A 17,075-nucleotide genomic window follows, 5' to 3' on the forward strand; every position below is an offset into this window, starting at 1 on the left:
CTGTTCATCCCAGCGGTGCAGCTGGCTGTAGCGTACTTTACAGAAGAGGAACCCGTCCAGGTACACGGAGTACAACTGAAAGCACAGACATCCGTCCCGGTTATCTATTGAAGGCGAGGACGGAGGGGAGGGGGGGATTGGAGAGGGGGACCACAGGGTCACCGAGCCCCTCCCCACCCAGCCGACACTGGGCCCCAGACGCACCACGTAGCGGCCCCCCAGCGTGTCTGGCTGCTGCTGGGACACCGGGATGCAGAAGTGCATCTTCATGACTCTGGCGATGACCAGGGACAGCGTGGAGAACAGGACTTGATGCCTAGAGTCTATGCTGTGTCCTGAGCCCCCGCTCCAGCCTTATGTCTGAGGGTGGGCGGGGTCTGCGCCTGGCCCCGCCCCGCCCCTCCTCTGTCCAGAAGCTCTCTGGCCAGGGTTATCCTGGAGGACAGAGGCTGGACTTTTAGAGACTTTTGAGGAGGAAAGTGTGCCTCTATGGGGCAGGGAGCAGGGAAGAGCGTCGAACTCTTTTTTAGGGAGCTCCTTGAACCCACAGAAGAATCCTGGCTCTAGCCACATGAACATTCTATTCAGCTGTCAGAAAGTCACTGACCCAACCCTGCCCCAAATCATTAGAGCCGGGCAGCTTGCCTAAGGAAACAGAGCTTCTCCGGGGCCACTTCAGGATTCAGGTCTAGTGTCTGTGACCAACAGAATGTATGTTCACTACCAGAGAGAGGGGGGTGGTCATTCAGACCCGCCTCATTCCGGAACTCCTGTCATTTTGTCGGAGGGAGCTTTGATGACTTGAGAGTTTCCCACCACCACAGCACTGGCTACAGTATACTGTGGATTAAGATTAGAAAGGGGGGACTCTTTCTTTTCTGCCACCGCCATGCCATCCAGACTGAGGAAGACCCGGAACCTCGGGGTCACGTGAGCCATGGCCATGGTCGCATCGCTAAGCACGGTGAGCACACAGGAGGCCGCAGGGATGCTGGAGTTATGCATCACCACAGGATCAACTTTGACTAATACCATCCAGGCTACTTCGGGAAAGTTAGCATGAGGGATTACCACTTGGAGAGGAACCAGAGCTTCTGCCCAACTGTCAACCTGGATAAATTATGGCCGTTGGTCAGCGAACAGACATGGGTCAATGCAGAGAAAAACAAGCCTGCTCCCATCATTGATGTTGTTTGACCGGGCTACTATGAAGTTCTGGGGAAAGGGAAGCTCCCTAAGCAAGCTGTCATCTTGAGGCCAAAGTCTTTGGCAGAAGAGCTAAAGAGAAGGTTAAGGATGTTGCAGGTGCCTGTGTTCTGATGGCTTAAAGCCACTTCAGAGGTTAATTAAATGGGTACCTATGACCATCACAGTGGCATTGGGCTCAGGGGTTTTTTGTTTGTTTTGTTTTCTCTTAACTTTGTTACAGCATATGGTATGCTGTCCATACGTAACACAGCTTTGATGGTTTGCTATTGTTTTATTCTTGTGGCTTTTTACGTCTTCTTTTTCCCTTAATAGGAAATAAAAACATGGAAGTGGCCTGGATCTCTCCTTTTTTTTCCCCCAGAGCTGAGAACCGAACCCAGGGCCTTGTGCTTGCGAGGCAAGTGCTCTACCACTGAATTAAATCCCCAACCCGGGCCTGGATCTCTCTTACCTGGGGAAGCCCAGCTCTTGACTAGACTCCTCTCTCTGTGGCTGGGTTCTTATGAATCTTTTCCCAGGATCTTTCACGGACTTCTTGGTTTTTCGATGTTGGTATTGATTAATGTTAATTTGTGAATATGATTAAAATTGACTGTCAACTCGATGGGATTGAGAATCACCTAGGAGCTAAACCTCTGGGTACATCTGTGAGTTGTCTGTCAACAGACTGAGTGGCACCACAGACTGGGGACCCGAAGGAACGAAAGAAGGGTTGGCTTTGCACCAGCTTATTGATTACTCTCCGTCTAATTCCAGCCAATGCTCCAAGACCTCCTCTTCAAGGACCACGTTTGGAAAGCTGGAGAGACCAGCCAGTGTGAGAGCACGCTGCTCTTCTAGAGAACGTGGGTTCGACTCCCAGCACCCACATCACAGTTCACAGCTGTCTGTAACCCCAGTTCTAGGGAATCTGATGTTTTTTGCCTTCCTTGGGCATGGGGCATATGCAAGGCACACACCCATTCAGGCAAAACAACCATATACGTAAAACAATAAAAATAATTTTTAAAAATTAAAAATAACCGTATTTGTACCATCGCTTTATTGGCATGCCTTTGGCACTTTTAAATTATTTTGAAGTTAGATTTATTCATTTGTACTGGATTTATTAGAATGTGTCAGGGTCACAGGACAATTCACAGAACTCTGTTCTCTCCTTCCACCCTGTGAGTCCCAGATTCAGGGCTTCCAGTCCCTCCCACCTCCTTTAGCACAAGCAACAGTTCATCTGCTTTGTCACAGTGGATTAGTTTGCCTTTTTGAATATAAGTGGAATCAGGCAGTATATACTGTATGGTCTAGTTCCATATGCACAGCATAGTTATTTAGAGATCTCTCTAGTTTATATTCAGAGTTTGCACTTCTTTTTTAACTTTTACTTCTTTTGGCTTAGTGATGTTGCATTTTATAATTTGATTCCTTTTTCATTGCTGAGTAGTATTCCACTGTATATCTATGTCAAAAGTGTTTATCTAGCCTTATTGATATGCTTTCTTGGTTTACTCTGGGGCTTATGATTAATATTTTACAAAGATTACTTTAGGCTAAACACTCCTTACAACTTTATGGAAGAATACTACTCAATTAGTGGTGGGATTAATTCCTCATAAATCTAAAGTAAGTTGAGAACACAATGGTAAGTGGTTGGTGAATTTAAAGCATGTTCCCTAGCTTAGAGAGACAGTGTTTGGTAGTATCATGATCCAGCAGCTAACCACAAGCTTCCAGTGCCCAGTCTCAGGCAGGGTTGGACCAGGTACTGGCAGCCAGTTGTGATGGTCAGTGACAATTGTCAAGTTGGCAGAATGTAAAATCTGGGAGATGGGCCTCTGAGTGTGCCTGTGGGTGCTCTCCTGACTGCAGTGACTGAGTGTGCCTGTGGTGCTATCCTGACTGTGGGTGCTATCCTGACTGCAGTGGCTGAGGGTGGCTGTGGTGCTATCCTGACTGCAGTGACTGAGCGCGCCTGTGATGCTATCCTGACTGTGGATGCTATCCTGACTGCAGTGACTGAGGGTGCCTGTGGTGCTATCCTGACTGCAGTGACTGAGTGTGCCTGTGCTGCTATCCTGACTGTGGGTGCTATCCTGACTGCAGTGGCTGATTTGAGGCTTGCCCACTCTGGGTGCTGCCATTCCCTAGCAGGGATCCAGGGCTGGGGCAGATGTCAGGAGAAGGCTGAGCACTAGTGTGCATCATTCTCTGTTTCCTGAGTGTGGGTGGGATGTGGTGAGATGCCTCACACACCTGTAACCGTGACTTTCCCACCATTATCGACTGACCTGTCTCCTTTGCTCTCCTCGAAATATTTTTATCACAGCAAATGAAGGACAGGGATTTAAACACTGAAAAATTATTAATTTCTTTTATTATAGCGTGTTTCTACTGAATGCATATTACCTTTGCACCATTGTAAACTTTTAAAAAAAGAGTTAGGGCTAACTATCATAAGCATCTTCACATTAGGTCATTGGTCACCCAGCCAAGGCTATGGCTGGAGACAGATGCTCCTCTGCGCCCTTCTCTGTTCCAACAATAGGAGATCAGAACTCATTTGGCCTGATTTTTAAAAAATTAATAATAAATGAAACAGTTTTGGTTTTTTGCAAATAAATTAGTGAAAATCAGGAACATGCGATTTTCGGTGACTAGCATCCATGTTCCCAGGTTAAAAGCAGAAACAGATCTCCTCCCTCTATAGCATCGCTGCAAACCACAGCAACTCCTTTCTGAGCCCTAGGGCTCCCACAGAAGGCCTTCCTTGCTGCAGAGGTCACTGTTTCTGGTTGGCTCCTCTTCCCACCTTGGGAGGATGCTCCTGGATTACAGATGCTCCACGGCATCCTGGGAAGCAATAGGAGCAGCCCTCCCTGCCTGTGGACACCCACGAAGAGGAATTCAGTTCTTCAACAGAAATAAGAGAGTCGGGGCTGGGGACAAGGAACCGCATCTTCAGCCATGCCATGTGCGCTGTAAATGAGGTCAACTTGCTGAGTCAGCGATACCATTCGGCATTTGTGGTCTGGGTTAAATACACACAAACTGGGCACAGCCGGCCTTTCTGCATCTCCAGACAGGGAGCAGTAGGGCAAGGTGAAGCTTGGCTCCTCCTCAGTGAGGAACTCAGAAAGCAGCCTGGCCTTCAGCCAAGGGGTGGGTGTGGGGGAGGCAGTTCCTACAGCATATTTCTACTGCGTATCTGGAATCCAGCCTGGGCCGTGGGACCCACGGTGGACCTGCTAGATACTGTCCCAACGTCTACAGTCTTACAAGGAAGCAGACAGAACAGCTGAGTCTAGGGACAGGAAAGTTTACTGGAGCAAGGGACACTAACTCAGTGCGTAAGTGTGAGCTGAGGTGAGCTGACCTGAGGCATGTAGATGGTGAGAGGAGCCTTGGAGAAACAGAGGCAAGGCTTGAGGTTGAGCTAAGCTGAACTTGGCCTGACAGGACATCTAAGAAGGCTGAGGCAGGAGCCTTAACTTCAGTTCCTGGCCAGACTGGGTACATAGTGAAACCCTGTCTCAAAAATAAATAAGAAGATCAAAGTACCATGTAAATTTCTGTGGCGGTTTGAATGTGCTTGGCCCATAGGAAGCGGCACTATTAGGAGGTGTGGCCATGCTGGAGAAAGTGTGGGAAGGGGCTTTGAGGGCTCCTGTAGTAAAAATATCAAAAATCCCAGCCTGGGACTCCTCTACCCTGCCTTTGGTTATTGGGTTCCCAGAAGAAAGACATACTCAGCCTGTGTATTTATAATATGCCTTAAGCATACTGGGCAGCTGCCTATCCTCCATGTGTTAGAATCTACTTCCCATTGATAACCTGAGTTTACTTACTCCGTTCATTTGGGATGCTCTTAGCTCCCTAGGCAGCACTTACGACCACACTCTCTTTCTCTTATCCCATGGCCACACTCCTTTCTCCTCTCCTGCAAGTTCTTCTATCCCACAGTGTCTCCTTCCTTCTCCTTCCCTCCTCATGGTCCTCTCTCCCCAAGCACACGAAACCTCAACCATACCTTTGTCTCCTCTGCCCAGATATTGGCTATTGGCAGCTTTATTTACCAATCACAATTAACTAGGGGCAGGGTCACTCAGTGTCTTATGTGTGAGGTAACTAGTGTTAGGGGCTCCAAATTAGCATTAGATTCAAGCAGCATTAGGCCAACCCACTACAGGCTGTTAGTGGTCAAGCTCCTCCCAGTGTGGAAGAAGAGTCTTTTCCTGACTGCCTTTGGATCAAGAAGTAGAACTCTTGGCTCCTCCAGCACCATGTCTGCCTGGATACTGCCATGCTTCCCACCATGATGATAACGGGTTGAACCTCTGAACCTGTAAGCCAGCACCAATTAAATATTTTCTTTTATGAGAGTTGTCATGGTCATGGTCATGGTGTCTGTTCACAGCAGTAAAACCCTAACTAAGACAGCTGCTAACTGGAGTTTCATTTTAAAAGTCATAAATGGAGACAGGAAGATCACGAGTCAAGGTTATCCTCTGATGCACTTCACATTCAAGGTCAGCCTGGATTGCATGAGATCCTATCTCAAAACAAAACAAAAACAAACAAAATTTGGCTTGAGATTAGAGCAGAATTTCCAACAATTCCTATAACAGCCCAAACATACTTCTGCCATTAGTGTTCTCATTGTGAGCAATCAAAACTCCAAAGATGCTGACGGTCTACATCCTTGAGGTCTGCATCCTTGATGGTCTGCATCCTTGATGGTCTGCATCCTTGACGGTCTACACCCTTGACGGTCTGCACCCTTGACGGTCTGCACCCTTGACAGTCTGCATCCTTGACGGTCTGCATCCTTGACGGTCTGCATCCTTGACGGTCTGCATCCTTGACGGTCTGCATCCTTGACGGTCTACACCCTTGACGGTCTACACCCTTGACGGTCTGCATCCTTGACGGTCTGCATCCTTGACGGTCTGCATCCTTGACGGTCTACATCCTTGACGGTCTGCATCCTTGACGGTCTGCATCCTTGACGGTCTACACCCTTGACAGTCTACACCCTTGACGGTCTGCATCCTTGACGGTCTGCATCCTTGACGGTCTGCATCCTTGACGGTCTGCATCCTTGATGGTCTGCACCCTTGACGGTCTACATCCTTGACGGTCTACATCCTTGACGGTCTACATCCTTGACGGTCTACATCCTTGATGGTCTACACCCTTGATGGTCTACACCCTTGACGGTCTACACCCTTGACGGTCTACACCCTTGACGGTCTACATCCTTGACGGTCTACATCCTTGACGGTCTACGTCCTTGATGGTCTACGTCCTTGATGGTCTACATCCTTTTCTTTTTAAACATTTATTTATTTTATGTATGTGAGTACACTGTTGCTGTCTTCAGACACACCAGAAGAGGCCATCGAATCCCATTACAGATGGCTGTGAGCCACCATGTGGTTGCTGGGAATTGAATTCAGGACCTCAGGAAGAGCAGTCAGTGCCATCTCTCCAGCCAGATGGTCTACATCCTTGACGGTCTACATCCTTGACGGTCTACATCCTTGACGGTCTACATCCTTGATGGTCTACATTCTTCAGTATCAATACTCAGCCAAGATTTAGTTCTCTATGAAAAATAAGTTCATTCATTTTACTATACAAATTCAGTCTCATCTTCAATAATGAAAATGTCTATCTATATTAAATAATTATGTTAAGTAAATGTCTGGTTTGTGCAACTATTTTATATATCAGTATACTTGAGGGTTCCTGAAATCTTCAGGTGAGAGGGGATCGTGGAAGGAGAAAATTAAGCCCCACACTGGATGATCTCTAAAATCCTTTCCCCCACACTTCTATCACTTTGTGCTTATGAAGAAATTCTGATTATAAAAATCAAGGGTGCTAACCCCCTTGGGAGCATGCTAGCAGTCCCTCCAAACCTCTTAAGATGGCAGAAAAGAAAAAATGGGGTCTGGGGGAAAGCATTTATGCATACCTGACCTGCTAAACTTGAGTCCACTCTAAGTGATGTGTTTTTACTACCTCAAATGTAAAGAGGGCGGGAGCAGGACCTCAGGAAGGGCTAAGTTGTGGAAGGAGCATTGTCGACCCTTCAGTTTTTCCTTTCTTCTTTTGGTCTGTCTGCAAATCAGCTCTCCCTAGTTCTGAGATCACTTCCCATCCCCCACCCCACATACTCCCGTGGTGTTTACATTAGCAACAGTCCCAGCAGGAATTTTGTTCACTGGGTCCCTGGCCTGAAAGTTCTGGGCAGGAGAATCTGGTCAATTCCTGGTCCTATCAACAGCACCCAGGCATGCCCTATGAACATGCCTGCTAAGGTATCTGTGCACAGTCTCTGACCTACTAGAGCGTAACACCTCTATTCCTGTGTTATTGAATTTAAAAATCAATCAATGCTAATAATGGCCAGATAAAATCCAGAGGCCACTGCTTGCACTGAGCTCCTGTACTAGGCCCAACTGACAAACCAAGATGGGGTCACTCACACTATGGTTCCATGGCACCATGCTTATCCACACATCTGTAAAATGAGGAGAGAGAGAGAGAGAGAGAGAGAGAGAGAGAGAGAGAGAGAGAGAGAGAATCCAAGCGAGAGAATCCAAGCAAACAAGCTTTACTTGTTTGACTCCTACTGCTGCTCTAGCCTTCCTAAGGAGAGTAACTGGGGAGCAACTGGTTTGCATGTATCTACATGCATGTGCACACACCCAAATAAGCACACACAAACACACAACAGTATGCATGAGTGCATGTACAAGCACACACATGCATACTCAAGCACACATCAATAAAAGCAGGAACACACTCACATACATGCACACTTACAAAAACATGCAAACACTCAGGTACATGCAAACAAATGCATACATACACATGGATTCGCAACCGTGATTCCTCACACACATATCAGACAAGCATAGATACACATTACTCAAACACGCACATGCACAAATGAACTCTTGCATGTAGACAAACACAAACATGCCTATATGCACATTCACATACACACATGTGCATGCCCATATATGTACATGCATACACATGCACACACAGAAGTTAGGAGCTTGAGTCTTTGGACAGTGCTAAAGAAACACTCTCTAGCTGTCTCCTGAGAGGCTCAGCCAGAGCATGTCAAATACAGAGGTGAATGCTAGCAGCAAAACACTGAACTGAGAATGGGGTCCCCATTGGAGGAGTTAGAAAAAGGATTGAAGGAGCTGAAGGGGCTTGTGACCCCATAAGAACAACAGTACCAACTAACCAGAGCTCCCAGGGACTAAACCACTACCCAGAGACTACACATGGACAGACCCATGGCTCCAGATGCATATGTAGCAGAGATGGCCTTGTTGAGCACCAGTGGAAGGAGAAGTCCTTGGTCCTGCCAAGGCTGGACCCCCTCAGTGTAGGGGAATGTCATGGCGGGGGGAGGTGGGAGGGAGGAGTGGCTGGGGAGGGGGAACATCCTTATAGAAGGGTGGGATAAAGGGCTTATGGCTAGGAAACTGGGAAAGGGAATAACATTTGAAATGTAAATTTAAAATATCCAATAAAATAAAGAAAAGAAAGCAGCACTCCTTCAGGGCTTACAAAGCATCTTGAGCAGAACAAAAAGAATGACCCAAACACAAATGTGCACAGGGAGGCCACAGTCCATGAGAAAGAACTGTGAGGAAGCCACAGTCCAGAGAACTTCCTGCTAAAGAATGGCGGGAATCCCAGCTCAGTGAGCATGCTCAGGGGAGACTCCAATGAGCAACTGACAAACCAAGATGGGGTCACTCACACTATGGTTCCATGGCACCATGCTTATCCACACATCTGTAAAATGAGGAGAGAGAGAGAGAGAGAGAGAGAGAGAGAGAGAGAGAGAGAGAGAGAATCCAAGCGAGAGAATCCAAGCAAACAAGCTTTACTTGTTTGACTCCTACTGCTGCTCTAGCCTTCCTAAGGAGAGTAACTGGGGAGCAACTGGTTTGCATGTGTCTACATGCATGTGCACACATGGTCGTAGGCTACTGGGCTGAGCATAGAATCCTCCCTTGGAAACACAAAGCACTCTTTTGGTTGCCCTGGCTGCAGGTACAAATGGTGCTAGAGGAACCGTGCCCATTCTCTTAACAGAACCAAGCACAAGCCTTGTGATATTCTCAATCAGTGGTCATCTAGCGGCTGCTGCTGCTGTTGCTGCTGCTGCTGCTGCTGCTGCTCCTCCTCCTCCTCCTCCTCCTCCTTCTCCTGGGCTGTGGACTCATATTTTTTTATGAAAACAAAGTCTGAGGAGGCTCTCTCTGTTGGGTTCTGCATAAAGCTAGCAGGAAATAATTGGACCTGCAATATTGATATGCTAATTTACTCACAGGGGACAGGGCATGGTTAATAATTAATATCCTGTTATTAAATAAGCATTTAGAGAACATACTTCATGGCCTGGCCTAGTATCTAGTGCTGTGCAGCCTGAGGTGGTCTATGGGAGGTTGGCACCCATACCGAGGAGCTGGAGACACAGTGGGCTCTCTGCCTGTGGCTTCCACACAGCCCCCTCCCGCCTTCCTCTTCTTGGATGTGAACTGTCCACCTCAGGACCTTGCTTCATTCAGTGTTTTCTGACTCCTGGACACTTGATGGGTCCTTCCTCTTTCATTCTCACCTCTCCTGTCTCCTAGCCAGATTCATTTCCCTTCAAAATGTCTTCCCCTGAAGCTAGAGAAGTTTCTCTTTACTGATATTAAAATAATGGCTACTGGGGTTGAAGCAAAGATGGTTTACTTCTTAGTAAAGATGTTTTTGTTTACTGAAATTGTTCAGAGGAATTTATACTCAGTAATTCTGTGTGTGTGTGTGTGTGTGTGTGTGTGTGTGTGTGTGAGAGAGAGAGAGAGAGAGAGAGAGAGAGAGAGAGAGAGAGAGAGAGAGACTCTTTATGTAGCTCAGGTTGCCCAGCAAGTATAGAAGTATAGGCTGGCCTTAAATCCTGGAGCAGAAAGGGAGGAGCAGGAAAAGGCTTCCCATACTAGAGAAAAGTGCCAGCAGCCCTGACATCTTCCCCAAAGAGGATGATTAGCACCGAACTTATCTGGAGCTTGCTTTAAACGAGGCAAAGCAGACCCTAGGGGAAACTGCCATTCGTTTCACTCACCACCCTGACCAAACTGTGAACAAGCAGGGCACTGGGGAGTTGATTGCTCTGCTTTGCCTAGACAAGATAGGACTGTCCCCAGGTTCCTACTCCACAGAAAGTCTGTTGGATCTTCTGGGCCTGGTGGTCAAAACTATCCTGAGAGCTCTGCTCACAAGGAAATCAAGATTTCCACAGAGGAACCTAGGAACTCACTGCCCAGGGAGCCAGTAAGTCTCCATCATTCTCAATAGACTTGGGAGCCGCCTGGTCCATACTTCCTGCTTGCTCTGATGAAATTTACCCTTCTCAGCTCTGATGGTGCTGAGGACAAGGCTAGTTCCCAGCGTTGACAGTTTAACAGCATCAACCAAGCCTTCGACTGCTTTCTCCTCACTGGAAAGCACTACTGGGTGTGGTGATGGTCTGATGCTGCTTATATTCTAATGCTAAACACTGACTCTCAAGATGCAGTTGCCCCTTATGTACACCAAGTGATGCTGTGTAAACCTGACTCCCCAAGTTAACTGATCAATAAAGGGCTAGCCTGTGATTGGGCAGTGGAAGGAGAAAGGTGGGAGGGACTTGGGGATCACCAAGAGGGTTACAAGTAGAGGGAGGAGAAAAGGAAAGGAGACTGAGCTAGAGGAAGATGAGAGGAGCTGGACCATGAACAATGACCAGGAGAATGAGCAGGTAGCAAGGGACTGTACAGCTGGGGAATGATTTAGCTCTGTCTAAACCTGTCCAATCTTACGACTTGTAAATAAAATACCTGGATTGTATGTCTTCTCTATGGGCAGGCTAGAATTACAAATTCATTTTACATAAAGGAACTTGCCTTACAATCACTGCCTTCTTTCAGTAATAACTATGTGTGTCTCGTGGTAAATGACTGGATGTAAAAAAAAGTGTAAAGTTTATGTAAGGTCTGAGGATAGGAAAGCTTAAATAGGGGGTAAGGGTTTTAAAAAGTGTTATAACATATGTAAGTGTACGTTATAAAGGTATAAGAAAGTATTGTAAGGTGTGTAGATTGTAAAGGTCTAATGAAATGATTTAAAGCACATTAAAAATGTCTAACTTTCCCCTCTCTATGCTATTGTTACATGAAGACTTCTGGTTTGAAATTGCTTGGCTCATGGGAAGTGGTACTATTAGGAGGTGTGGCCTTCTTGGAGTAGCCCTGGTCTTTTGGAATAGGTGTGGCCTTGTTGGAGTGGGTGTGGCCTTGTTGGAGTGGGTGTGGCTTTGTTGGAGGAAGTACGTCACTATGGGGGTGGGCTTTAAGGTCTCCTAACGCTCAAGCTCCACCCAATGTGGAAGAGCATCTCTTTCTGGAGGCCTTCGGAACAAGTTGTAGAACTCTCGACTCCTTCAGCACCATGTCTACCTAGACACTGCCATGCTTCCTGCCTTGATGATAATGGACTGACCCTCTGAAACTGTAAGTCAGTCCCAATTAAATATTACTTTATGAGTTTCCTTGGTCATGATGTCTCTTCACAGCAATGAAACCCTAACTAAGACAACTTCAAAAGTTCAGAATTTGAACCTTAACCAATGGGGTTCTGATAAGCTATTAACCTTCTCTGGTAAGCACGGGTTGCTATTATCTCATCATAGTATGCTATGCTACTATGCATAGCATAGCATACATGCTAAAGAGCTGAAATTTCCCTTGGTTGTTTTCTAAGTATAGACTTAAAGTGGCTTCTCATTGTGCTAAGAACATCTTTGCCCAATCTATATACCCAGCCCTCTAGAAAGAGTGTTCATGCTTTTAATTCAGAATAATTTTTGGGTCTCCAAGCTTCTACTATGCCTCAAAGGCATGAGTCTACTGCTCTTTCTATAATGTGGATTTCAGAACTGAGTACAAACAGTGGTATTATTAACAGATCTAAAACTTTTATCCTTTTGTAAACTTAAAAAAAAAATCTTCATAAGCTTCAGGGAATCAACTCAAATCCTCTTCTCAAGGTCAAATGGACTCCACACACACACAAGTACTGTCAATCAACAGCATGGCCCCTACCTCCCAATTCTTGAGGGTTTGAGTCTCACCCCATGCTCACACTGATCTTGGGACTCCTCTTCCCCAACCAGCAGAACCATAGGTCTAAAAGTAAAAATGTACACCTAAAAAAATCCCCTAAACTTCTTAACTTCTTAATTTCTCTAACATATATCTGTTCCAGCAGGTTTTCAATCCATCAGAGACTGCAAAGTGCTCCAATGCAGCCTGCGCTTCCCCACCCCAGGGTCCCTCAGAGCCTGAGTGGCAATGCCTTAGCCAGCGTTCCAGCTCAAAGATGCCAATGTCACTAGACAACAGGAAGCAGTCTAAAGAGAACGGTGGCCTCACAAATACCTCACCAACCACCCCTTCCCATTTCCTTCCCTTTTAAAATAAACAAAAGGGCGGAATGTTAGACCCAGGTGTTCTGTCACCGCACCTTCAGAAGTCATCATCACTACATGCCAGTGTGGCACATCGTCAGTAATGAGATGTCCCCAACATCCCTTGGGCACATGCTCCATAGCCCTTATAAAGTCTGGGCTGACACAACCTGCTGTCTGTCGCCCGCTCTGTCTCTCTCTTATCTCTGCTCAGTGGTGGCCTTTCACATCCCTCCTACCTCTGATGAATGTCTCCAGCGAGGTCTGTTGCATGGTGTAAATTTTGCAGCATTCCTTGGCAACTGAGGACTTGCTACTAGACCCTTACACCTGTTTCTTGCAGAAGACCCAGTTTTAGTTCTTAGCACCGACTTGGCTGCTAAAACTGTTTGTAACTCCACTTCCAGGAGTAAGTTCTGCCTCATTTCTGGTATCTGAGATCAGGCGGTGCATACATATATGAGAGCAAAGCAGCACTAGATGTGAACATAAAAACAATAAATCTGAAAAAGATCTCAATGACAAGAACAACTATCCATCCTCCTGCATCTGTCTCATGAGGGTTGAGATTACAAAAATGCTACACCACACTTGACTATATAAATGAATTCTTAATTCTTTAAGAATTCATATTTAAGAATGCCATATTTGCTACCATCATCTCATTCCTCATAAAATGCTTTATTTTATTTTATTTTATTTTGGTTCTTTTTTTCGGAGCTGGGACCGAACCCAGGGCCTTGCGCTTCCTAGGCAAGCGCTCTACCACTGAGCTAAATCCCCAACCCCTAAAATGCTTTATTTTAGAGGAGAGGTGGGTTCAAGGAAACTGTCAGAATGGGTCTCATCACTCTTCCCACAGGGGAGTCCTCCTCACTGTCCACCACAGGGACGTCCTCCTCACTATCTGCCATGGGGCTATCCCCCTCACTGTCCATTGAACTGTAGTTCCCCCCACTGTCCAACAGAGGGATGTCCTCATCATATCCACCACTGGGGCATCCTCTTCACTGTCTACCAAAGGGACATTTTCCTCACTGTTCACTACAGGGACGTTCTCCTCACTGTCCACCACAAGGATGCCCTCCCCGTTGTCTGCTACAAGAATGTCCTCACTATCCACCACATCAGTGTCTCCCCAGTTTTCACCTTATGAGAGTCCTCCTCATTCTCCACCACAGGTAAGTCATCCCTATTGTCCACCACAGGCGAGTCCTCCCCACTCTCCCACATGGGGGTGTCCTCCTCTCTGTCTTTTGCTATAACCAGTGTGGTGGTGTAACTATCCTTGCCCAGTGACTGACAGTATTAAGAGGTGTGTCCTTTTTGGTGGAAGTGTAGCCTTGTTAGAAGAAGGTTGGCTCTCTGGGCTTCTATGCTCAAGTTCCACTCGTTACATATTGAGGTCCTTCTTCTGGCTGCCTTTGGATCAAAATGTAAATCACTCAGCTCCTTCTAGAGCACCATGTGTACCTGGACTCCACCATGCTTCCCACCATGATGATAATAGACTGAATCTCTAAAAGCCCCAAGTAAATGCTTTTCTTTATAGGGTTGCCTTTGTCATGGTGTCTCTTCACAGCAATAAAATCATAACTAAGACAACCAGCAAACCTCCTGTCATTATCTTGGAAAATTCACAGGTCAGACAGGAGTGATTCTGCTGTACATTTGACTTCCTCATTTTGTAGATGAGATGAGATCGGGAAAGGTTAAATGATGTCCTTGATAGCACACAGTGCTGTACTTGCCTCCCCCAGCCCCAGTAGCTAGAGTGTGGACTATGACCCAGACAATGCCATGCTGTCACTATCTTTGGGTTTGCATACTTGTCTGCCTGTTGTCCACACCAGAGTGTAAGCTCCAAGAGACAGAGATCTCTATGACACACTGTGGTACCCAGAGCCTGGGGAGCCACTGCCAACAAGGTGGTCCTCCCCAATACTTGCAGGTAAGTGAAAATGGTGGATGTCAGCCCTGGTCCTGGGTATCCCAAGGCTTTAAAGAGAGTTCCAAGTTCAGTTAAAAGGATGTAGGAAGGTTTGGCTGGTTCTGACACTCAGCAAGATCCCCCATTTCCAGCAACCCTGCCTGCACCTGGAATCTTTTCAAACTCTGGGACCTGCATAGCAAAAAGAGGAAGATTCTCTATTGTAGAAAGGTGTTTGTAGTACCACTGTCCTGAGTCACATGAGGCACGGACAGTAAAAACGAGCATTCACATTGTGCTTCTAGACTCTCACAGAAGGTCACGCGGCTTTAGTGGAGGAGAATATTTGGAAGATTTAGAAATACAATTCATGAACTTGTTCTCAGCTGGAGGATGCTGTGTAGCACACTTACCATCCCTGAGCCTCTCTCTTTCATTATCTCCATAATGGCATTGTCTCCTTGACTACAGGAATATGTACCAATGATTGTGCTGAACCATACACACTCAGAGTTGCCGTATTCTTTCAAATACATGGATTTATGATATGTTTATAAGCTAAAGATAGTAAGACATCGTCTTAGGGTTATACTGCTGTGAACAGACACCATGACCAAGGCAACTCTTGTAAGAACAATGTTTAATTGGGGCTGGCTTACAGGTTCAGAGTCCATTATCATCAAGGGGAACAAGGCAGCATCCAGGTAGGCATGGTGCTGGAGGAACTGAGAGTTCTACATCTTTATCTGAAAGCTGCTAGGAGAAGACTGGCTCCCATCTGGTTAGGAGGAGGGTCTCACTGCTTATCCCCACAATGGCACACTTCCTCCAACAAGGCCACACCTACTCCAACAAGGCCACAGCTCCTAATAGTATCACTTCCTGGGCCTAACATATTCAAACCACCACATTGCACTCCCTGGCCCCCATAGACTTGTTCAAACATGAGTCTATGGGGGCCATACCTATGCATAGCATAATAAAAAATACATTTAGTCCAACTTCCAAAGCCCCCATAGTCTATTCATGCAATCTCTTAACTGCAATCCCCTATAAAATCAAAATCAAAAGCAGCCCAAACACTTCCAACATCACAGGATAAATGTTACCATTCCAAAATGTCATAGTGAAGCAATACCAGACCAAAGCAAGACAGGAAACCAGCTGGGCAAACTCCAAAGTCTGAACCTCCGTGTCTGATGCCCAACTCCTTTCACTTTCATTGACTGCATCACAACTCCCCTGGGCTGGTTCCACTCCCTGTTAGCAGCTTTCCTCAACAAGTATACCATGGCTCTGGCATTTCAAACATTTTGGAGTCTCCAAGGCAACTTCAACATTACAGCTTCTATAGTGCCAGGAAAATGTGTTGGTCCCCAAAACACAGATGGGAGCCTCTCTAAAAAAGCTGCAGGGCTTTCATTTTCTCCTTGCCTAATGTCATATACTCTAGCCAAATTTGTGGGCCATCCTGTGGCCACCTTGAGACCTGCCAGCAGAACCTGATGGTAGACCAAGAGCCTCCTCTTACCTTCAATGATGTTAAAGTTCCAATCTGGGTCAGTCAGGGGGAAGCAAGCATCAATAACTGCTTGATTACTGGTAGGATCCCCTGTGGGGCCAAAAACCTGCTTTCTGGCCTCTTCTGTAGTGCAGGGAACCTGTAGAATGTGGTAGACATAGCCTGTCTCATGTTAATACATCTGTCAAAATCAAAGTCACTCCATCAAAGTCACCTCTTTAAAATCATCTGTCAAAGTCATCTCATCAAAATTACTTCATCAAAGTCATCTTGTAATGAGAAACACAAATACAACACACAGAAACACAAATAAAATCTCTATCCATCCAGCAGAAACAAGAAACAACCAGAAAGTGGCACTTATGCAAAAGACCTCTCTGTGCCACCCAAAACACAAGTCCAACCTTTTCTCTCTATCAGGCAGAAACAAGAAACAACCAGAAAGTGGTGCATACACATAGAAGAAAAGAACCAGATTAGTGAGTATCTCTTGGCTCCCCTGAGTCACACCCACCCAAACTGGCTCAGGACATCTCCTGACCTCACTGTTCCCACAGCTCCCAGACATGACTTTTCTAATGACAAATTGGCAACAGAACAAATTCAAGGCCTTGTTCCCAGAAAGATGTGGCACCATTTAGACTCAGTGAACAGAAAAGGACACAACCAGAAACAAAAACCAACCAAATCCAGAAAAAGATACAGATTGTAATAACAAGAATGAACAAGAAGGAGGCGCTCACAGAAGACGATGTGGCACCACTCAGACCTGGAAGAAAAGGATACACCTGGCAGTAACATGAACCAACCAGAAATTGGTAATCACGCACAGAACACTCAGTACTGTAGGCATGTTTACTCAGACCTGGAAAAATCACCATGGCAACATAAGT

At 46.2% G+C, this 17,075-nt stretch overlaps 1 protein-coding gene across 4 annotated transcripts in view; it reads right to left on the minus strand.

Moving 5' to 3' along the window:
• The window catches only part of Snx31 (sorting nexin 31), a 101,068-nt gene that overhangs the window by 55,872 nt on the left and 28,121 nt on the right, over nt 1–17,075 (minus strand). For 2 of the 4 annotated variants that reach the window (XM_063264614.1, XM_063264613.1), the window contains exons 1-2: nt 205–17,075; nt 1–75 (exon numbers count right to left, since the gene is read on the minus strand). The exon at nt 205–17,075 is cut by the window's right edge and continues 28,121 nt beyond it. In XM_063264614.1, the coding sequence (XP_063120684.1) occupies nt 1–75; nt 205–270 (141 nt within the window). In that variant the 5' untranslated portion in view covers nt 271–17,075. The other 2 variants (XM_063264612.1, XM_063264611.1) reach the window with 1 other exon arrangement.

Source organism: Rattus norvegicus, chromosome 7 (assembly GCF_036323735.1).
Source record: "Rattus norvegicus strain BN/NHsdMcwi chromosome 7, GRCr8, whole genome shotgun sequence".
Classification (NCBI taxonomy): domain Eukaryota; kingdom Metazoa; phylum Chordata; class Mammalia; order Rodentia; family Muridae; genus Rattus; species Rattus norvegicus.